This window comes from Bombina bombina, chromosome 5, assembly GCF_027579735.1.
Source record: "Bombina bombina isolate aBomBom1 chromosome 5, aBomBom1.pri, whole genome shotgun sequence".
Classification (NCBI taxonomy): Eukaryota; Metazoa; Chordata; class Amphibia; order Anura; family Bombinatoridae; genus Bombina; species Bombina bombina.
The window spans coordinates 869,662,123-869,686,725 of record NC_069503.1 but is presented as its reverse complement, the minus strand read 5'-3'; the positions used below and the strand labels follow the sequence as shown (position 1 = coordinate 869,686,725).

The 24,603-nt window shown below is 41.3% G+C and overlaps 1 protein-coding gene across 1 annotated transcript in view; it reads left to right on the top strand.

Moving 5' to 3' along the window:
* Nucleotides 1–24,603, top strand: part of CCDC178 (coiled-coil domain containing 178) — an 835,363-nt gene that overhangs the window by 6,763 nt on the left and 803,997 nt on the right. Inside the window, 1 exon segment of the mRNA XM_053715876.1 lies at nucleotides 22,204–22,403. Coding sequence (XP_053571851.1) covers nucleotides 22,204–22,403 — 200 coding nt within the window.

Genomic DNA, 24,603 nt, shown 5'->3' with positions numbered 1-24,603 from the left:
GTTTTTAGAACTGTTGCTTGTTTTAAAATGAGGCTATGTTAAAGGGACACTGAACCCAAAAATGTTCTTTCGTGATTCAGATAGAGCATGCAATTTTAAGCAACTTTCTAATTTACTCCTATTATCAATTTTTCTTCGTTCTCTTGTTATCTTTATTTGAAAAGGAAGGCATCTAAGCTTTTTTTTTGGTTCAGGACTCTGGACAGCAGTTTTTTATTGGTGGATGAATTTATCCACCAATCAGCAAGGACAACCCAAGTTATTCAACCAAAAAAGGAGGAGGGGATGGTCAACAGTGTCAAAGGCAGCAGACAGGTCAAGTAAGATAAATATAGAATAGTGGCCATTGTTTTTAGCAGAAAGAAGATCGTTAGTAACCTTGGTGAGGGCAGTCTCAGTTGAGTGTTGGGGACGGAAGTCAGATTGTAGGGGGTCAAGCAATGAGTTGGAGAATAGGAAGTGTTTTAGGCAATCGAAAACTAGTTTTTCCAGTACTTTAGAAGCTAGTGAAAGCAGTGATATTGGGCGGTAGTTTGCAGGAGAATTGGGGTCAAGGGAGGGTTTTTTGAGGATGGGGTGACCTTTGCATGTTTGAAGGATGATGGAAATGAACCAGTAGTAAGGGATCGGTTGAATATGTGAGTAAGAGCTGGGGTGAGGGTAGAAGACAGAGAAGGTTTTAGTGAAGGGATAGGGTCAAGTGGACAGGTAGTGAGGTGTGAGGAAGATATTAGGGAACTCACTTCATTCTCAGTGGTTGGGGGGAAGGTACTGAGAGTGTTGGAGTGGGTGACCAGGGGCGGAGATGGAAGGTTGCAGTCTTGTGGTGGGATGTTACTTCGGATGGTAAGTGTTTTGTTGAAAAAGTAGTCTGCCAAGTCTTGAGCACTAAAGTCGGGTGAAGGGGGTGGTGCAGGTGGATAGAGGAGAGTGTTGAAAGTGGAGAAGAGACATTTAGGGTTTGAGGAGTGAGAAGATATGAGAGAAGTGAAGCAGTTTTGCTTGGCTAAGTGAAGGGCAGAGGAGTAAGAATAAAGAATGAACTTATAGTGTAGGAAATCGAGTTCAGAGCGGGATTTCCTCTAGGCACGTTCAGCAGCATGTGAGCATTTTTGTAGATAGCGTATTTACTGAGAGTGCCAGGGCTGGAGCTGCCGACGGGGGGTTTTGCGTATTTATGGAGGAGCAAGGGTGTTGAGTGCAGAGGAGAGAGTATTGTTATAGTGGTTTGTAGCAAGGTCAGGGCAGGATATCGTGGAAGTGTGGGGAAGGTGTTTTTGAATAAGGTTAGAAAGTTGGAGAGGATCCACAGTGTGCAGATTTCTACAGGTGCGGAGGCGGGTGGGGGGGGGGGAGAAATAGGTTTAGCATGTACATTGAGATTATAGGTGAGCAGATGGTGGTCTGAGATGGGAAATGGATGACAGGTGAAATCAGAAGGCAAGCAGAGGTAGAATAATACCAGATCAAGATAGTGTCCGTCACGGTGAGTAGGGAATAGGGTGGATTGTGAGAGACCAAAGAAGTTTGTGAGTGAGAGAAGTTTAGAGGCAGCAGGGGCAGATGGGTTATCAAGGGGGATGTTGAAGTCCCCTAGTATTAGAGCAGGTGTATTTGTAGAGAGAAAGTGAGAAAGCCAGGCAGCAAAGTTGTCGAGGAATTGGGAGGTTGGTCCAGGGGAGGCGATAGATAACTGCCACCTTGAGGTAGAGGGGGGAGAAAATGCGGATGCAGTGGACTTCAAAGGAGGAGAAGGAGAGAGATGGTTGAGGATGCTGGTGCTGATAGGAGCAGGAGGGGGATAGTAAGATTCCAACACCGCCAACAATCTCTGATCACTCCTCCAGGGGGGCGGACCAGGAAGCGTCACATCAGTGTCACAGCACATAACGCTACCATTGCTGTTTTACTTGCCTCATGGTTTGTTGCTTCAGTCCTGAGGTTTGCACAGACAAGGAAGATGGCGGACTGACGGGGCTCTTTTCTCTGGCCTATTCAGTCTGCAGGGCAAAGGGAGCAATGTGCTTTTTTTAACAATTAAATGCATTTTTTAATGCAAAATGTATGTTTAAAATATTTTAATAAAATCGCAATATTTCATCAAACAAATTGTGATATTACATGCCCCCCCCCCCCCTGTATTGCAGAGCTGTAGTTTGTAACTTGGTAATAACAAATAACTGGCCAGAAAAAAAACAGCTGTAAATTTGGCTTTCCAAATTGAAATCTAAGCAGGTTTTACATTATATTTTCTCATATAAACAATGCTGTTTGTTTAGGAGCCCCCTTTTGATATGGTTAACAAAATATTTTTTAATACAGAATCTCTTGATGATTAAGAATATGGCCCAGTGTTCATCCCTGTACTCAAACTCTTATTTTAGATTTTTTTAAATCCATTTAATACTTAGAACTAGTACTGACCATCGGCTAGATTACGAGTTTTTGTCGGTAAGCTGTGCTCACCTACAAACAATGCTGGTATTACGGGGTTTTTTAAACCCGGCGTTAGCCGCAGAAAAGTGAGCGGAGAGCAAAATTTTGCTCCACATCTCACCTCAATACCAGCGCTGCTTACGGTACCGGTGAGCTGGCAAAACGTGCTTGTGCACGATTTCCCCATAGGAATCAATGGGTAAGAGCCGGCTGCAAAAAAACCTAACACCTGCAAAAAAGCAGCGTTCAGCTCCTAACGCAGCCCCATTGATTCCTATGGGGAAGGAAAATTTACGTTTACACCTAGCAACCTAACATGGACCCCGAGTCTAAACACCCCTAATCTTACACTTATTAACCCCTAATCTGCCGTCCCCGCTATCGCTGACACCTACATTATATTATTAACCCCTAATCTGCCGCTCTGGACACCGCCGCCACCTACATTATACTTATGAACCCCAAATCTGCTGCCCCCAACATCGCCGCAACCTACATTATATTTATTAACCCCTAATCTGCCGCCCCCAATGTCGCCGCAACCTAACTACACTTATTAACCCCTAATCTGCCGCCCCCAACGTCGCTGCCACTATAATAAAGTTATTAACCCCTAAACCTAAGTCTAACTCTAACCCCCCTAACTTAAATATAATTTAAATAAATCTAAATAAAATTACTACAATTAACTAAATTATTCCTATTTAAAACTAAATGCTTACCTATAAAATAAACCCTAAGCTAACTGCAATATAACTAATAGTTACATTGTAGCTATCTTAGGATTTATTTTTATTTTTCAGGCAACTTTGTATTTATTTTAACTAGGTACAATAGTTATTAACTATTTAATAGCTAACTAGCTAAAATAAATAAAAGTACCTGTAAAATAAAACCTTACCTAAGTTACAATTACACCTAACACTACACTATAATTAAATGAATTCCCTACATTAAATTAAATGAATTACAATTAAATAAAATATACTAAAGTACAAAACAAAACAAAACACTAAATTACAGAAAATAATAAAAATAATTACAAGTTTTTTAAACTAATTACACCTAATCAAAATCCCCCTAATAAAATAAAAAAGCCCCCCAAAATAATAAAAATCCCTACCCTATACTAAATTACAAATAGCCCTTAAAAGGGCCTTTTGCGGGGCATTGCCCCAAAGTAATGAGCTTTTTTACCTGTAAAAAAAAGTACAATACCCCCCAACATTAAAACCCACCACCCACACACCCAACCCTACTCTAAAACCCACCCAATCCCCCCTTAATAAAACCTAACACTAACCCATTGAAGATCACCCTACCTTGAGACGTCTTCACCCAACTGGGCAGAAGTCCTCAATGAAGCCGGGCGAAGTGGTCCTCCAGACGGGCAGAAGTCTTCATCCAGACGGCATCTTCTATCTTCATCCATCCGGAGCGGAGTGGGTCCATCTTTAAGACATCCGACGCGGAGCATCCTCTTCCGTCTTGATCCGACGACTAAATGACGGTATCTTTAACTGACGTCATCCAATCGAAATTGAAGGGACGCCATCTTGGATGACGTCACTTAAAGGTACCGTCATTTAGTTGTCGGATCAAGACAGAAGAGGATGCTCCGCGTCGGATGTCTTGAAGATGGACCCGCTCCGCTCCGGATAGATGAAGATAGAAGATGCCATCTGGATGAAGACTTCTGCCCATCTGGAGGACCACTTCGCCCGGCTTCGTTGAGGACTTCTGCCCGGTTGGGTGAAGACGTCTCAAGGTAGGGTGATCTTCAAGGGGTTAAAATAAATACAAACTTGCCTGTAAAATTAAAATAAACCCTAAGATAGCTACAATTTAACTATTAGTTATATTGAAGCTAGCTTAGGGTTTATTTTATAGGTAAGTATTTAGTTTTAAATAGGAATAATTTATTTAATTGTAGTAATTTTATTTAGATTTATTTAAATTATATTTAAGTTGGGGGGGTTAGGGTTAGACTTAGATTTAAGGGTTAATACATTTAATATAGTGGCGGCGACGTTGGGGGTGGCAGATTAGGGGTTAATAAACGTAGGTAGGTGTCGGCGATATTAGGGACGGCAGATTAGGGGTTAATAAAATTTAACTAGTGTTTGCGAGGCGGGAGTGCGGCGGTTTAGGGGTTAATATATTTATTAAAGTGGCGGCGATGTCCGGTCGGTTTAGGGGTTAATAGGTAGTTTATGGGTGTTAGTGTACTTTTTAGCACTTTAGTTAAGAGTTTTATGTTACGGCGTTAGCCCATAAAACTCTAACTACTGACTTTTAAATGCGGTACGAGTCTTGATAGGAGAGGCTGTACCGCTCACTTTTTCCAAGACTCGTAATACCGGCGTCTGGAAAATCCCATTGAAAATATGGTATACGCAATTGACGTAAGTGGATTTGCGGTATGTTCGAGTCGCGGGAAAAAAAGTGAGCGGTACACCTGTACTTGCAAGACTCGTAATACCAGCGGGCGTTAAAAAGCAGCGTTGGGACCTCTCAACGCTGCTTTTTAACCCCAACGCAAAACTCGTAATCTAGGTGCATATTTCTTATTTAAGTACAATTAAAATTTAGAAATTTAAAACTGCAAATTGTTAACATAAAAAATAAATTGCAATATATTTAAAAAAAACCCACTTATTTATAAAGAGAACATAGAATTATATTAGATTACAAAAACATTGCAATAAAATGCTCAAACAATTACCGTTGAATTTTGATAATCAGCCCTCCTTTGTCTGGACTAAAACAGCATGAAGGGATGGCCCCCGATCCGGGACCGGATCTGGTGGGGGGCAGACTTTCTCTCTTTGCTCAGGCTTGGGCAAGAGATGTTCAGGATCCTTGGGCGCTAGAAATAGTTTCTCAAGGTTATCTCCTGGAATTCAAGGAACTACCCCCAAGGGGAAGGTTCCACAGGTCTCAATTATCTTCAAACCAAATAAAAAGACAGGCATTCTTACATTGTGTAGAAGACCTGTTAAAAATGGGAGTGATTCATCCAGTTCCAATAAGAGAACAAGGGATGGGTTTTTATTCCAACCTGTTCATAGTTCCCAAAAAAGAGGGAACATTCAGACCAATTTTGGATCTCAAGATCCTAAACAAATTTCTCAGGGTTCCATCGTTCAAAATGGAAACTATTCGAACGATCCTTCCTACTATCCAGGAAAATCAATTTATGACTACCGTGGATTTAAAGGATGCGTACCTACATATTCCTATCCACAAGGAACATCATCAGTTCCTAAGGTTCGCTTTTCTGGACAAGCATTACCAGTTTGTGGCACTTCCATTCGGATTAGCCACTGCTCCAAGGATTTTCACAAAGGTACTAGGGTCCCTTCTAGCGGTTCTAAGACCAAGGGGCATTGCAGTAGTAGTGAAAAAGGGTGTGTGTACAAGCGCTAAGGTAATCCCCAAGCTGTATCCAAACAGAGATCCTAACCAACCTCCAAAAAATATGCACAAGTAGTAAGAAGTGAATACAGCGCCAACAAGAGGCCAAGGGATAAATATACTCACAGAGAGATAAAAGAAGATTATTTAATGAACCATGTTAAAAAGCATCAGTAATAAAAGACTATATATAAAAAATGTAAAAAGCACATATAAATAAAATTACAAATACAGGAATATCTCACAGAAGCGGCTCAAAGGGCCAAAGCTGATAATTACAATAAAAACAGAGGTAATAACAGGTGATCAGTGTGAGTGGTACACCAGAATAAGAGTGTATACTAATAAAACAGAATTAGCCTAAGTACAACTGTAGCAAGTGCATCAAGCAAAAAACTAATAAACAATAATACAAACAATAGTGTTCAAAATTAGTGTTACAAAAATAGTGTTCCAAAAAATAGAAAAATGCACTGCAGTGCAAAAAAAGGGGGTAGCAAAATAATTGAGTGAGTGCAAATGGATATAAAAATGCTAGCTACTTAATCCAGTGAGGTTAAGATATAATTAAATAAAATACACAATATGCAATAACATAAAAAATAAAATACACAATATGCAATAACATAAAAAATAAAATATAAAATATAATCCAAAAAAGTGTTCAAAAAGTTGATCAACAAATGTTAGTGAAGAACAAAAATAAGTCAATCAAAACAAAAAAAATGGAAAAAATGGGTGATGAAAAGCAAGGTGAAAGGGAGGAAATTGATTCCTTCCAATGTTAGTTACTTTAACAGATCCAAATTCCTGAGTGTGGTTGCTGAAGTAGCTGATTGGATCCTAGCACCTGTCAGCTGCTCCTATGGTATCCTAAAAAGTGTCCCTGTAAAAAAAGAAATTCACAACATAGTGTATCCAATATGAGAATGAATTAAAGATTAAAGTAATGCTTACCAATATGTCAACGCGTTTCTGCCCTCAAAAAAGGGCCTTTCTCAAGACTAGAATATTGGTAATGGCAGCTGGCCTTATATACAGTTTAGAAGTAGCCTATATGGTAGTTTAATTGATTAATTGTATTGTTTGGGCGCCAAATCCCTCCACTTCCTGTGTAACATCTAAAAGATTCCCCCATAAAGTGTAGCATCACTTCCTGTGTAACATCTAAAAGATTCCCCTCCACTTCCTGTGTAACATCTAAAAGATTCCCCCATAAAGTGTGGCATCACTTCCTGTGTAACATCTAAAAGATTCCCCTCCACTTCCTGTGTAACATCTAAAAGATTCCCCCATAAAGTGTAGCATCACTTCCTGTGTAACATCTAAAATATTCCCCTTCACTTCCTGTGTAACATTACTGTGTAACATAAGTATTCCTGTATTTGTAATTTTATTTATATGTGCTTTTTACATTTTTTATATATAGTCTTTTATTACTGATGCTTTTTAACATGGTTCATTAAATAATCTTCTTTTATCTCTCTGTGAGTATATTTATCCCTTGGCCTCTTGTTGGCATTGCAGTAGTACCTTACTTGGACGACATCCTGATTCAAGCGTCGTCTCTGTCAAAAGCAAAGGCTCATACGGACATCGTCCTAGCCTTTCTCAGATCTCACGGATGGAAGGTGAACAAAGAAAAAAGTTCTCTGTCCCCGTCAACAAGAGTTCCCTTCTTGGGAACAATAATAGATTCCTTAGAAATGAGGATTTTTCTGACAGAGGTCAGAAAATCAAAAATTCTAAGCTCTTGTCAAGTACTTCATTCTGTTCTTCGTCCTTCCATAGCGCAGTGCATGGAAGTAATAGGATTGATGGTTGCAGCAATGGACATAGTTCCTTTTGCACGAATTCATCTAAGACCATTACAACTGTGCATGCTCAGACAGTGGAATGGGGATTATACAGACTTGTCTCCGACGATTCAAGTAGATCAAAAGACCAGAGATTCACTCCGTTGGTGGCTGACCCTGGACAATCTGTCACAGGGAATGAGCTTCCGCAGACCAGAGTGGGTCATTGTCACGACCGACGCCAGCCTGGTGGGCTGGGGCGCGGTCTGGGAACCCCTGAAAGCTCATGGTCTATGGTCTCGGGAAGAATCTCTTCTCCCGATAAACATTCTGGAACTGAGAGCGATATTCAATGCTCTCAAAGCTTGGCCTCAACTAGGCCAAATTCATAAGGTTTCAATCAGACAACATGACGACTGTTGCATATATCAATCATCAGGGGGGAACAAGGAGTTCCCTGGCGATGGTAGAAGTGACCAAAATAATTCTATGGGCGGAGGATCACTCCTGCCACTTGTCTGCAATCCACATCCCAGGAGTGGAAAATTGGGAAGCGGATTTTCTGAGTCGTCAGACATTCCATCCGGGGGAGTGGGAACTCCATCCGGAAATCTTTGCCCAAATAACTCAATTATGGGGCATTCCAGACATGGATCTGATTGCGTCTCGTCAGAACTTCAAGGTTCCTTGCTACGGGTCCAGATCCAGGGATCCAAAGGCGACTCTAGTAGATGCACTAGTAGCACCTTGGATCTTCAACCTAGCTTATGTATTCCCACCGTTTCCTCTCATTCCCAGGCTGGTAGCCAGGATCAATCAGGAGAGGGCTTCGGTGATCTTGATAGCTCCTGCGTGGCCACGCAGGACTTGGTATGCAGACCTGGTGAATATGTCATCGGCTCCACCATGGAAGCTACCTTTGAGACAGGACCTTCTTGTTCAAGGTCCATTCGAACATCCAAATCTGGTTTCCCTCCAGCTGACGGCTTGGAGATTGAACGCTTGATTTTATCAAAGCGTGGGTTTTCAGATTCTGTAATAGATACTCTGATTCAGGCTAGAAAGCCTGTAACTAGAAAAATTTACCATAAAATATGGAAAAAATATATCTGTTGGTGTGAATCCAAAGGATTGCCATGGAACAAGATAAAGATTCCTAAGATTCTATCCTTTCTACAAGAAGGTTTGGAGAAAGGATTATCTGCAAGTTCTCTTAAGGGACAGATTTCTGCTTTATCTGTCTTACTACACAAACGACTGGCAGCTATGCCAGATGTTCAAGCATTTGTTCAGGCTCTGGTTAGGATCAAGCCTGTTTATAGACCTTTGACTCCTCCCTGGAGTTTAAATCTAGTTTTTTCAGTTCTTCAAGGGGTTCCGTTTGAACCCTTACATTCCGTAGATATTAAGTTATTATCTTGGAAAGTTTTATTTTTGGTTGCAATTTCTTCTGCTAGAAGAGTTTCAGAGTTATCTGCTCTGCAGTGTTCTCCGCCCTATCTGGTGTTCCATGCAGATAAGGTGGTTTTGCGTACTAAGCCTGGTTTTCTTCCGAAAGTTGTTTCCAACAAAAATATTAACCAGGAGATAGTTGTACCTTCTTTGTGTCCGAATCCAGTTTCAAAGAAGGAACGTTTGTTACACAATTTGGACGTAGTCCGTGCTCTAAAATTCTATTTAGAGGCTACCAAAGATTTCAGACAAACATCTTCCTTGTTTGTTGTTTATTCTGGTAAAAGGAGAGGTCAAAAAGCGACTTCTACCTCTCTTTCCTTTTGGCTTAAAAGCATTATCCTATTGGCTTATGAGACTACAGGACGGCAGCCTCCTGAAAGAATCACAGCTCACTCCACTAGGGCTGTGGCTTCCACATGGGCCTTCAAGAACGAGGCTTCTGTTGACCAGATATGTAAGGCAGCGACTTGGTCTTCACTGCACACTTTTGCCAAATTTTACAAATTTGATACTTTTGCTTCTTCGGAGGCTATTTTTGGGAGAAAGGTTTTGCAAGCCGTGGTGCCTTCCATTTAGGTGACCTGATTTGCTCCCTCCCTTCATCCGTGTCCTAAAGCTTTGGTATTGGTTCCCACAAGTAAGGATGACGCCGTGGACCGGACACACCTATGTTGGAGAAAACAGATTTTATGCTTACCTGATAAATTACTTTCTCCAACGGTGTGCCCGGCCCACGGCCCGCCCTGGTTTTTTAATCAGGTCTGATGAATTATTTTCTCTAACTACAGTCACCACGGTATCATATGGTTTCTCCTATATATATTTCCTCCTGTCCGTCGGTCGAATGACTGGGGTGGGCGGAGCCTAGGAGGGATCATGTGACCAGCTTTGCTGGGACTCTTTGCCATTTCCTGTTGGGGAAGAGAATATCCCACAAGTAAGGATGACGCCGTGGACCGGACACACCGTTGGAGAAAGTAATTTATCAGGTAAGCATAAATTCTGTTATTATATAAGCTCCTGCAAATTTACCAATAATATCAAAGCTAATGCTGCACACTCCTCACAGACAGATATTTTATTATTTATATAAGCTGCTGCCATTTACCAATAATATCAAAGCAATGCTACACACTCACAGACAGATATTTTATTATTTATATAAGTTACATAAATAAAAAAATATCTGTCTGTGAGTTTGTAGCATTAGCTTTGATATTGGATTGGTAGGAGCTTATATAAATAATAAAATATGATGCGCCAACAGTCGCCAACCTACCTCTTTCCTCAGTCACTGTCTTTTTCAGTGCTGGTCTCTCTGGACATCTGGGGCGGGGTAGTCCTTCTCACGTGGCTCCCTCGAGAGTCCCTTAGCCTGAGGCGATTTCAAAATAATCCTAGTGGTCTGTGGAGTGTGTGACACACAGGAGTCAAGAGGCGCCAGCAGCATGATCCACGTGTTTCCCTGAGTTCCCTCTAACAGCTCCACAGTACTGCCTGAGAGCCGCCACTCGCCTCCATCCAGGCTTCAGCCTCTCACGTCACTGACTGACAGACTCAGACTGTGCACCTGACAGTGAGTGACAGTCTAAGTCTCTCAGTCAGATAGGCGGCTGTTAGTGAAGGAGTGCCTATGTGCAGCAGCCAGCAGGAAGCAGCGCAACGTCGTTACGCCGTAAGGGGAAGTGACTCAAGCTCTGTCTCTCTGTACTGCCCTGGCTGCCACTGCCAGCCAGCATGCCAGTCTGTGCGCACACACGCGCAGCGCCATCCATCTGAGTCCTGACCCCTACCCTGCCAGTGCAACTTGTGCACAGTACCCAAATCATTTGCCAATTGCCCATCACATCACCAGACACCAGCAGATCCATCAAATGAAATCATGCATAAATGCTGGCGCGCGCCGCGGCCTCTGCCTGCAACAACAGCGTCCTGACTCTGTGTGCACCGGACGGATGGTGCGTGCTTGTGCGCAGTGCACATAAAAAAAAAATCAAGGAAATTTTCCTATGCCCGCAGGCAGATCTGGCGACCCCCTACTGAGTGTGTCTTAAGGCAGCTGCCTAAATTGCCTTACACTGGCGCCGGCCCTGGCTTCTATGATTTAATGGCTTTGTTTTATTAGTGAAAACTATCACACTTTCTCATGCACACTCTCACTCACTCATTCTCTCTCAAACAAATTGTCACTCACACAAACATACACTCACTCTTTCACCAGCTGTCTCACACACATTGACTTTCACTCACTCTCACACACACACTCACACACACAGGAGTGGCAGTTTTTCCTTTATTTTGGTTTTATTTAATATTTTCTTTTTTTTTGTTATTTATCAGATTTGCTTCTATGTTTTACTGGCTGTCTCACACTCGTATGCACACTCACTCTTTCACACACACACTTTTACATCTCTTGTTACTTTTCAGATTTACATACATTGATTACTGTATAAATATTTTCATGAAACTTTTTTGGTAGAAAATCAATGTACCGTATTTGGTCAATTATAAGACAAGTTTTTTTCCAGAAAAAAAACTCTGAAAAACTGACCTTGTCCTATAATCGAGGTCGTCTTACTTTCAGACTCTATTAGCGGCGCAGAGAAGACTTCTTTAAACTTCAATCCCATGAGCTGCGCGGAGGTCACGTGAGCTGCACGAGGTCACAAGAGCTGCGTGGGGGTCATGTGAGCGGCGCGGCACTCACTTGACCCAGATCTCAATGAAGTACCGTATATGTACCGGTACTGATCACAGGAGCACAAACTGATAGGTAGTGCTAAGGTGCGTACTGAATACCGTAGTACAGCCTTCTACAAAGCATGTAAAGTGTAGCTCATTTGATCCATGTGACCCCCGCGCTTAAGTTTGCCCGTTTGCTCCCTAGCTCATATGGGGCAACTGGGCTAGGGATTAAACGGGCAAACTTAAGCATCATCATACACCAGAGATTCGACGCACATTCTTAATAAAATTAAAGCTCTGGAAATAGCACAAGAATCCAGTATTAGTGACCTGTGATGTGGAATCTCTCTATACCAGCATCCAAACCCAATGGTGATGCAGAGTGGTATCCCATTTTTTTCAAAAAGACACAGGGTTGGAAGAGAGTACTAAAGATTTCATCATCAGATTACTTAAATTTGTGCTGAACCATATTTACTTAATTGTTTATGACACATTTTATTTACAGATATCTGGCACAGCTATGGGCACCTTGTGGGCCCCTGCATATGCCAATATTTACTTGGGATGGTGGGAGGAGACAATAGTCTATAATGAATCAATGGAACAATTCACACAATATATGTCCCACTGATCTAGATATATAGACGATATTATATTTGTCTGGACTGGACCAGTGGTGATACTTCAGGAGTTTGTGGCAATTTTAAACAACAATCCGTTTGGGTTATTTTTAACCTATTCAGCAAGTAAAGACAAGATGGAGTTCCTTGATCTGACTAGCTCTAAAACAGGTAACAAATTAGAGACTGCAACTTATAGGAAACCTACTGCCACAAACAATATATTGTGTGCCTCAAGCAGCCATCACCCCTCTACGATCAAAGGACTACCAGTTGGGAAGTACCTGAGGATGAGGAGGAACTGCTCAACTGAAGAGTCCTTTAAAACAGCAGCAAGGGACCTAAGAGATAGACTGTTACAACGGGGATACTCATACAAATCTTTAGTGAAGGCTTATAACACAGCCATGATGAAAGATAGAAATGAGTTATTAAAACCCAGAACTGTATCGAAGTCTAATCCTATTAGGTTTATTACCACTTATTCACCTTATAGTGAATGAATTAGGGATATTTCTCTTGTTAAGTGTATCCAGTCCACGGATCATCCATTACTTATGGGATATATTCTCCTTCCCAACAGGAAGCTGCAAGAGTCCACCCACAGCAAAGCTGCTATATAGCTCCTCCCCTAACTGCCATTCCCAGTCATTCTCTTGCAAGTCTCAACATAGATAGGAGGTCGTGAGAGTCTGTGGTTTTTTATACTTAGTTTATTTCTTCAATCAAAAGTTTGTTATTTTTAAATGGCACCGGAGTGTGCTGTTTATCTCAGGCAGTATTTGGAAGAAGAATCTGCCTGCGTTTTTTCTATGATCTTAGCAGACGTAACTAAGATCCAGTTGCTGTTCTCACACATTCTGAGGAGTAAGGTACTTCAGAGGGGGAATGGCGTGCAGGTTTTCCTGCAAATAAGGTATGTGCAGTAAAATATGTTTCTAAGGAATGGAATTGACTAAGAAAATACTGCTGATACCGAAGTAATGTAAGTACAGCCTTTAAATGCAGTGAAAGCGACTGGTACCAGGCTGATTGATAGAGATATATGCTAAGGTATGTGCAGTAATATATTTTTCTAAGGAATGGAATTGACTAAGAAAATACTGCTGATACCGAAGTAATGTAAGTAAAGCCTTAAATGCAGTGATAGCGACTGGATCAGGCTTATTAATAGACATACATACTCTTATAAGAATGTGTTTTAAAACGTTTGCTGGCATGTTTAATCGTTTTTTAACATATGTTTGGTGATAAAACTTATTGGGGCCTAATTTTTCCACATGGCTGGCTTAAATTTTGCATAGAAACAGTTATAGGGAAGGTAATCCACAGCTCAGCTGTGGCAGTTTTGTTGTGTCTGTTTAAAAAAATGTGTTTTTTTTTTTTTTGTTTTTTTTTATCTGTTTTTTGCATTAAGGGGTTAATCATCCATTTGCAAGTGGGTGCAATGCTCTGTTAACTTATTACATGTACTGTAAAAATTTCGTTTGATTTACTGCCTTTTTTCACTGTTTTTCAAATTTTGACAAAATTTGTTTCTCTTAAAGGCACAGTAACGTTTGTTATATTTGCTTGTTAACTTGATTTAAAGTGTTTTCCAAGCTTACTAGTCTCTTTATTAGTTCTAACATGTCTAACATAGAGGAGGCTCTGTGTTTATTATGTTTAAAGCCATGGTGGAACCCCATTTTAGAATGTGTACCAGATGTACTGATTTCATGTTAAACAATAAAGATCATTTTTTGTATTTAAAAACATTATCACCAGAGGATTCTGTCGAGGGGGAAGTTATGCCGACTAACTCTCCCCACGTGTCAGACCCTTTGACTCCCGCTCCAGGGACTCACGCTCAAATGGCGCCAAGTATATCAATGGCGCCCATAGCGTTTATTTTACAAGACATGGCAAAGGTTGTGTATAATACACTGGCAGCAGTATTAGTCAGACTACCTGAAATTAAAGGAAAGCAAAACAGCTCTGGGGGTAGATACAGAGCATACAGACGCTTTAAGAACCATGTCTGATACTACCTCACAATATGCTTAGTCTGTGGGTGATATTTGTGACTCAGGGAAGATGATTTAACCTGATTCTGATATTTCTACATTTAAAATTTATGCTTGAGAACCTCCACTTGTTGCTCATGGAGGCTTTAGCTGCTCTGAATGAATGTGTACAATCGCAGTGCCAGAGAAATTGTTTAGACTGGATAAATAATATGCAGTGCCGGTGTGTACTTATGTTTTTCCAATACCTAAAGAGGTTTACTAAAATTTTTCATAAGGAATGGGATAGACCAGGTGTGCCGTTCTCTTCCCCTCCTATTTTTTAGAAGAATGTTTTCTAATAGTTGCCACCACACGGGACTTATGGCAGACAGTTCCTAAGGTGGAGAGAAGAGTTTCTACTCTAGCTAAGCGTACCACTACCTCTGGCGAGGACTGTTGTGCTTTTTTAGATCCAATGGATAAAAAATGTTTATTCAACAAGGTTTTATCCTGCAGCCCCTTGCACGCATTGCTCCTGTCACTGCTGCTGCGGCGTTCTGGTTTGAGTCTCTTGATGAGGCTTTACAGGTTCCATTGGATGAATATATTTGACAAGCTTAGAGCACTTAAGCTAGCCAATTCCTTTGTTTTCTGATGCCTTTGTTCCTTTGACTAGACTAACGGCTAAGAATTCTGTTTTTTACTATACTGGCGCGCAGAGCGCTATGGCTTATATCATGGTCAGCTGTCGTGACTTTAATAAATAAGCTATTTAACTTCCCTTCAAGGGGCAGACCCTATTCAGGCCTAGTTTGAAGGAGATTATTACTTATATCACTGGAGGAAAAGATCATGCCCTTCCTCAGGACAGGTCCAAATCAAGGGACAAAAAAGGCCTAATTGTCGTGCCTTTCGAAAATTCAAGGCAGGTGTGGCATCAACTTCCTCTAAGGCAAAATAAGAGGGAACTTTTGCTCAGTCCAAGGCGGTCTGGAGACAACCGGACCTGGAACAAAGATAAGCAGGTCAAGGAGCCTGCTGCTGCCTCTAAAACAGCATGAGGAACGGACCCCTATCTGGTAACGGATCCTATAGGGGGCAGACTTCATTCTTCGCCCAGGCGTGGGCAAGAGATGCCCAGGATCCCTGGGCATTGGAAATTATACCCCAGAGATATCTTCTGGATTTCAAAGCTTTCCCCCCCAAAAAAGGGGAGTTTTTGCCTTTCACATTTATCTGCAAACCAGATAAAGAAAGAGACATTCTTGCATTGTGTACGTGACCCATTCAGTTCCAATAGAGGAACAGGGACACAGTTTTCCTCAAATCGGTTTGTGGTTCCCAAGGAAAGGAAACCTTCAGACCTATTTTTGATCTAAAAGATCTTAAACAAATTCTTTAGAATTCTATCATTTAAGATGGAAACTATTCGTACCATCTTAACTATGATCCAGGAGAGTCAATAGAGGACTACAATGGATTTGAAGGATGCTTATCCTCACATTACGATGCATAAAGATCAGCATCGGTTTTTCAGGTTTGCCTTTCTAGACAGGCATTACCAGTTTGTAGCTCTTTCCTTTGGGTTAACTACAGCCCCTAGAATCTTTATGGAGGTTCTGGGGTCACTTTGGCGGTCCTTAGGCCGCGGGGCATAGAAGTGGCCCCTTATTTAGACTACATCCTGATACAGGCGTCAAACATCCAAGTTGCCAAGTCTCATACGGACGTAGTACTGGCATTTCTGAGATCGCATGGGTGGAAAGTGAACAAGGAAAGAGTTCTCTATCCCCAATATCAAGGGTTTCCCTCCTAGGGATTCTGATAGATTTTGTAGAAATTAAAATTTACCTGACGGAGTCCAGGTTGTCAAAGTTTCTAAATTTCTGCCGTGTTCTTCATTCCATCCGCGCCCTTTGGTGGCTCAGTACATGAATGTAATCGGCTTACTGGTAGCGGCAAGGGACAGGGACATAGTACCGTTTGCACGCCTACATTTCAGACCACTGCAACTATGCATGCTCAGCCAGAGGAACGGGGATTACACAGATTTGTTCTCCTGTTAAATCCGGACCAAGAAACCAGAGATTCTCTTCTCTGGTGACTATCTCGGGTCCATCTGTCCAAGGGTATGACCTTCCGCAGGTCAGATGGGACAATTGTTACAACAGATGCCAGCCTTTTAGGTTGGGATACAGTCTGGAACTCCCTGAAGGCTCAGGGATAGTGGACTCAGGAGGAGACCCTCCTTCTAATGAATAATCTGGAACTGGGAGCGATATTCCATGCTTTTCAGACTTGGCCTCAGTTAGCAACTCTGAGGTACATCATATTTCAGTCGGACAATATCACGACTGTGGCTTACATCAACCATCAAGGGGGAACAGAAGTTCCCTAGCAATGTTAGAAGTCTTAAAATAATTCACTGGACAGAGACTCACTCTTGTCTAAAAGCTATCCCTATCCCAGGTGTTGAGAACTGGGAGGCAGATTTTCTAAGTCGTCAGACTTTTCATCCGGGGGAGTGGGAATTCCCTCCGGAGGGGTTTGCACAAGATCAAGCAGGAGAGTGCTTTGGTGCTTTTGACAGCGCCTGCGTGGCCACGCAGGACCTGGTATGCAGATCTGATGGACATGTCATCCTTTCCACCACGGTCTCTGCTTCTGAGACAGGACCCTCTACCTCAGGGTCTTTTCAACCATCTAAATATAACTAATCTGAGATGGACTGCCTGGAGACAGAACGCTTGATGTTATCAAAGCATGGCTTCTCCGAGTCAGTAATTGATACCTTAATACAGGCATAAAAGCCTGTCTCTAGGAAAATTTAACATAAGATATGGTGTAAATATCTTATTGTTATGAATCCAAGGGTTACTCATGGAGTAAAGTCTGGATTCCCAGGATATTATCTTTTCTCCAAGATGATTTTGAGAAAAGGGTTGTCAGCTAGTTCTTTAAAAGGACAGATTTCTACTCTGTCTATTCTTTTGCACAAGCGTCTGGCAGGTATTCTAGACGTTCAGGCATTTGGTCAGGCTTTGGTTAGAACCAAGCCTGTTTGTTAAAAATGTTGCTCCGCCATGGAGCTTAAAGCTGGTTCTTAAGGTTCTTCAAGGAGTTCCATTTGAACCTTTTCATTCCATAGATATCAAACTTCTATCTTGGAAAGTTCCATTTTGGTAGCTATTTCCTCGGCTCATAGAGTCTCCGAGTTATCTGCGTTGCAATGTGATTCTCCTTATCTGGTTCTCCGTACGGATAAGGTAGTCCTGTGTACCAACCTGAGTTTTTACCTAAGGTGGTATCTAACAAGAATATCACTCAAGAGATTGTTGTTCCATTATTGTATCCTAATCCTTCTTCAAAGAAGGAACGTCTATTACACAATTTGGACGTGGTTCGTGTTTTAAAGTTTTACTTACAAGCTACTACAGATTTTCATCAAACATTCACCTTGTTTGTTGTCTATTCTGGACAGAGGAGAGGTCAAAGGACTTCAGCAACCTCTCTGTCTTTTTGGTTAAAAAGCATAATTCATTTAGCTTATGAGACTGCTGGACAGCAGCCTCCTGAAGGGATTACAGCTCATTCTACTAGAGCTGTGGTTTTCACTTAGGCCTTTTTTAAATGTGGCTTCTGTTGAACAGATTACAAGACGGAGTCTTGGTCTGCGTTTCATACTTTTTCAAATTTAACAAATTTGATACCTTGCTTCTTCGGAGGCTATTTTTGGGAGAAAGGGTTTTTTACAGGCAGTGGTAACTTCCGTTTAAGTACCTGCCTTGTCCCTCCCATCATCCGTGTACTTTAGCTTTGGTATTGGTATCCCATAAGTAATGGATGATCCGTGGACTGGATACACTTAACAAGAGAAAACATAATTTATGCTTACCTGATAAATTTATTTCTCTTGTAGTGTATCCAGTCCACGGCCCGCCCTGTCACTTTAAGGCAGGTAATTTTTCCATTAAACTACAGTCACCACTGCACCCTATGGTTTTCCTTTCTCTGCATGTTTTCGGTCGAATGACTGGTAATGGCAGTTAGGGGAGGAGCTATATAGCAGCTTTGCTGTGGGTGGACTCTCGCAGCTTCCTGTTGGGAAGGAGGATATATCCCATAAGTAATGGATGATCCGTGGACTGGATACACTACAAGAGAAATAAATTTATCAGGTAAGCATAAATTATGTTTTTTAATAGGCACTGGCATGTGTTGAAGACTGATGATCAGCTAAAATCATTACTATGAGATAACCCAATGTTCTCTTATAGAAGGTCCGACAATTTAAATGACTGTCTAACCCAAAGTCACTTTGACAGGAACGCTAATAAGCCCCCACTATACAAAGGTTCTATCCCCTGTGGTGGTTGTAGAGTTTGCCAACACATGGTGGTGACTATATCTGTCACTGACCGATTTAATAAAAAAATGGTTTATAAATAACCACATCAACTGTAAAAGCGACAATGTTATTTACTGTTTATCGTGCAATTGTAACCTTGTTTATGTTGGCATGACAACCAGAAGTCTTTGGACTAGAATCACTGAGCATTTAAGCAATATAAGGACTGCCAGAAAAGATGTTGAAAAAGGGAAACAAATTACTAGTGTGGCTAAGCACTTCTTTCAGCATCATAATGATAACACAAATGCTTTGAAGTGTTGGGGACTCGAAAGGTTGAGACCAGGAATAAGAAGTGGTAATAATGAAACAGTACTGCTGCAGAGAGAGACAAAGTGGATATATTGAGGCATATGTATCAAGCTCTGCAGGGGGCGGCGTTGCACCAGCAGCTCTTGTGAGCTGCTGGTGCAATGCTGAATACGGCGAGCGTATTGCTTGCCGTATTCAGCGAGGTCTGGCGGACCTGATCCGCACTGTCGGATCAGGTCCGCCAGACCTTGATAACTTGGGGCCTTAGACTCAATTGTGTGATGCCATATGGCATGAACGAAAATAAAAAAAATTGGGTCTTCCTTTAATTTTTTGGGTATACCCAGACATGAATGCATTTTACCATTTCCATAGATGCAACCAATTAATAACTAGGTAGCACTTTAAATAGGGTGATCTAAGGTGACTGATGGAATTTACTGCTTTAAACCTGATATTTTAGGATCTGTGCTCTGATTATACTATAAACATATGTTGGATTGTAACTGTTATGGTTATGCATAAGCTACTCTGGAGTAATAAACTAACCTGTGAATCAGTCACCTTTTAGACACTGTCTAAAAATCTGTGTTCACCTTCATAATATTTGTATCATACACAAGTATTGGATCACATATCTTTAATTGCGTATTAGGATAATGCATTCTTAGTATTCGCAGCAATAAACAGAGAGGAGAAGGGGTGTGTGATGACGCCTCTTTAACATCACTAACTAAGGACCTATTAAATGAGCAATTCCAGGTCACACCCTTAGTTTGTCCTATCAGTGGACGACTACGAAGGGTGGGAGGGGATGGTAAGGCGTTCCGCACTTGGATTGGCTTAGCACATTTAGTTGGATGTTTAAAAGGCTGTAATACCCGCATTTTCGGTTGTCAGTTTTCACTTAACATTGAGAAAGGCCAGTGTTACGGCCTAAATGCGTTTGTTTTAAAGTAATTTGTAGTTGTGACACCCCTGGCACCTGAAGTCGACATATCCGGTATTGACCAGGAAGCAGGGGGGTGTTAGATGACTTTAATTTATGGTGGTGGTTTGTGATAAGCCTAATATTCTATTACGTTGAGGGTGAGTGCTAAAAGACCCTATATTTTCTTCTCTCCTGTCTGTGGGAGGGTTGTGGTGACTATTACAGTGGGGTAGCACCGGACTTTATAGGTTCATTTCCTTAGTAACTAACTTGTCATAGTGCCAGTTTTCATTACTTGTATTAAACTTAAGTGTGGGTCACATGAGCACAGTACATGCTTTGCAAATGCTGTAGTACGGTATACAGTATGCCCCTTAGCCCTATCTCCTTGTTAGAGCACATCTTTGTGAACTACATAGCCCATGATTCTCAGGCGCCTTAAGGGTGACTGAGGATCATTGGAAATGTTCTTAAAGATGTACTACTCACTTGTGAGCCACTAACTTAATAGGTGAGCAAGATGTACATTACCCCCATTAAAGTACCACCCCACATTACTGCCCCCAGTGTGTATGGATGTGTGTATGAGTGGAGTGGAAGGTTTTAAGTGTGCATATGAGTGGTAGTTTTTACCGCAAGTGTGCATATGAGTGAGTGACAGGTGTTAAGTGTGAATATGAGTGACTGACAGGTTTTAAATATGCATATGAGTGAATGGCAAGTTTTAAGTGTGCATATGAGTGGTAGGTTTTACTGCAAGTGTGCATATGAGTGAGTGGCAGGTTTTAAGTGTGCATATGAGTGGCAGGTTTTAAGTGTGCATATGAGTGACATGGTTTAAGTGTGCATATAAGTGAGTGACAGGTTTTAAGTGTGCATATGAGTGAGTGGCAGGTTTAAAGTGTGCATATGAGTGAGTGGCAGGTTTTAATTGTGCATATGAGTGGTAGGTTTTACCGCAAATGTGCATATGAGTGAGTGACAGGTGTTAAGTATGCATATGAGTGAGTGACGGGTTTTAAGTGTGCATATGAGTGAGTGGCAGGTTTTAAGTGTGCATATAAGTGGTAGGTTTTACTGCAAGTGTGCATATGAGTGAGTGACAGGTGTTAAGTATGCATATGAGTGAGTGACAGGTTTTAAGTGTGCATATGAGTGAGTTACATGTTTTAAGTGTGCATATGAGTAAGTGACAGGTTTTAAGTGTGCATATGAGTGAGTGACAGGTTTTAAGTGTGCATATGAGTAAGTGACAGGTTTTAAGTGTGCATATGAGTGAGTGGCAGGTTTTAAGTGTGCATATGAGTGGTAGGTTTTACCGCAAGTGTGCATATGAGTGGTAGGTTTTACCGCAAGTGTGCATATGAGTGAGTGACAGGTTTTAAGTATACTTATGAGTGATTGGCAGATTCACTGCAAGGCCTATGTTATTCTACAGTACCGTATGTACAATACCGTGCTCAAAAAATTACAGTAATGCCAGCATTGTTTAAATTACCGTATGGTAGGTACATTTGCGGTACCAGTACTGTAATTAGTATAAGGTTCAAATATAGAGTAACAGAGTAGCATGACTAGTGTCTTCTTAAAATGTACTGATTGTGTTGGTTTTACATACTAGGATAACAAACCTGCCATCCTCTATCCTATTGTACTGATACCGGTACCGTTTTTTTATTTCAAATTGCGTCATGTCTTCCACTCCTTCCACATCAGGATGAGAATAGTCAAGAGTAAGACCAGGAAAGAAAGTGAAAAGAAAAGGCAAGTGTACCAGTAACAAATTGATATGTAGGAATTACAATACCAATTTTAAAATGATGTTAATAAATGAGGCAGAAGAAAACAACTGTGCAGCTGCCAGAAAGTATAGTGTCACAGAGTGTAATGTCAGGCGCTGGCGGGCACAGAAGACAGAACTCATGAACGCACATTCCACCAGAAAAAGTTTATGAGGCCCTAAAGTTGGGCGCCATGAAGAACTTGACAAGTAGGTAGCAGAGTTTGTCAGGAAGCTATGCAGGTAAAAGCTCTGGAAACTGCAAAACAGTTGAAGAGAACGGAAGTCAGCATGGGATGGTGTAGAAAGATGATGCTAAGAAATCGTTTGACTTTGAGGCGACGCACAACTTTAGCACAAAAACTACCAAACAACTTTAGTGAGAAGCTCCTTTCTTTTTAATGCTCTCTGATCACTCTTATGAAAAAGCATGAGTATACCCCCAGTCAAATCTGTAATGCAGATCAAACACCAGTGTTTTTTGACATGCCAAGCAATGTTACAGTGCTCAAAAAGGGAGAGAAGTCAGTTCTCATCAAAACTACTGGCAATGAGAAAACATGCATTATAGTTATGCTGGCAGTACTAGCAGATGGAACAAAACTTCCGCCATATGTTATCCTGAAAAGGTAAACTATAACCAAAGAAACACTGCCATCAGGAGTGATAGTCAGGGTTCAAGAGAAAGGGTGGATGGAAGAGAGCCTTGTTCTAGACTGGCTTAAAGTTGTTTGGGGAAGACAGCAAGGGATCCAATGCAAAAAAAGAGGAATGCTTGTCCTTGATGCATTCAGAGGACATTTAACTCCAAATGTTAAAAAACACATTTCTCCAACATTGGTGTGTCCGGTCCACGGCGTCATCCTTACTTGTGGGATATTCTCTTCCCCAACAGGAAATGGCAAAGAGTCCCAGCAAAGCTGGTCACATGATCCCTCCTAGGCTCCGCCCACCTCAGTCATTCTCTTTGCCGTTGCACAGGCAACATCTCCACGGAGATGGTTAAGAGTTTTTTGGTGTTTAAATGTAGTTTTTATTCTTCTATCAAGTGTTTGTTATTTTAAAATAGTGCTGGTATGTACTATTTACTCTGAAACAGAAAAGGATGAAGATTTCTGTTTGTAAGAGGAAGATGATTTTAGCAGACAGTAACTAAAATCGATTGCTGTTTCCACACAGGACTGTTGAGATTAAGTAACTTCAGTTGGGGGAAACAGTTAGCAGACCTTTCTGCTTAAGGTATGACTAGCCATATTTCTAACAAGACCATGTAATGCTGGAAGGCTGTCATTTCCCCTCATGGGGACCGGTAAGCCATTTTCTTAGTCAAATATAAAAGAATAAAGGGCTTAAAAACTGGTAGACATTTTTATGGGCTAAAACGATTGCTTTATTGGGGCATATTATGCAGATTGTAGCTTATAATTGGCATTATAATCTTGGGGAACGTTTAAAAAAACGGCAGGCACTGTGTTGGTCACCTTTTTTAGTCTGGGGGCCTTTCTAGTTATAGACTCAGCCTCATTTTCGCGCCATTACTGCGCAGTTGTTTTTGGAGAGCAAGGCATGCAGATGCATGTGTGAGGATCTAAGAATCACTAAAAAAGCTTCTAGAAGGCGTCATTTGGTATCGTATTCCCCTCTGGGCTTGGTTGGGTCTCAGCAAAGCATATAGCTGGGACTGTATAGGGGTTAAATTTAAAAACGGCTCCGGTTCTGTTAATTTAAGGGTTAAAGCTCTGAAATTTGGTGTGCAATACGTTTAATGCTTTAAGACACTGTGGTGAAATTTTGGTGAATTTTGAACAATTCCTTCATACTTTTTCACATATTCAGTAATAAAGTGTTTTCAGTTTGAAATTTAAAGTGACAGTAACGGTTTTATTTTAAAACGTTTTTTGTGCTTTGTTGACAAGTTTAAGCCTGTTTAACATGTCTGTACCATCAGATAAGCTATGTTCTATATGTATGAAAGCCAATGTGTCTCCCCATTTAAATTTATGTGATAATTGTGCCATAGTGTCCAAACAAAGTAAGGACAGTAATGCCACAGATAATGATATTGCCCAAGATGATTCCTCAAATGAGGGGAGTAAACATGATACTACATCATCCCCTACTGTGTCTACACCAGTTATGCCCACACAGGAGGCCCCTAGTACATCTAGTGCGCCAATACTTATTACCATGCAACAATTAACGGCTGTAATGGATAACTCCATAGCAAATCTTTTATCCAAAATGCCTACTTATCAGAGAAAGCGCGATTGCTCTGTTTTTAACACTGAAGAGCAAGAGGACGCTGATGATAACTGTTCTGACATACCCTCACACCAATCTCAAGGGGCCATGAGGGAGGTTTTGTCTGATGGAGAAATCTCAGATTCAGGAAAAATTTCTCATCAAGCTGAACCTGATGTTGTGACATTTAAATTTAAATTAGAACATCTCCGCGCACTGCTTAAGGAGGTGTTATCTACTCTGGATGATTGTGACAATTTGGTCATTCCAGAGAAATTATGTAAGATGGACAAGTTCCTAGAGGTTCCGGTGCCCCCCAACGCTTTTTCTATACCCAAGCGGGTGGCGGACATAGTAAATAAAGAGTGGGAAAGGCCCGGCATACCTTTTGTTCCCCCCCCTATATTTAAGAAATTATTTCCTATAGTCGACCCCAGAAAGGACTTATGGCAGACAGTCCCCAAGGTCGAGGGGGCGGTTTCTACTCTAAACAAACGCACTACTATTCCTATCGAAGATAGTTGTGCTTTCAAAGATCCTATGGATAAGAAATTAGAGGGTTTGCTTAAAAAGATTTTTGTACAGCAA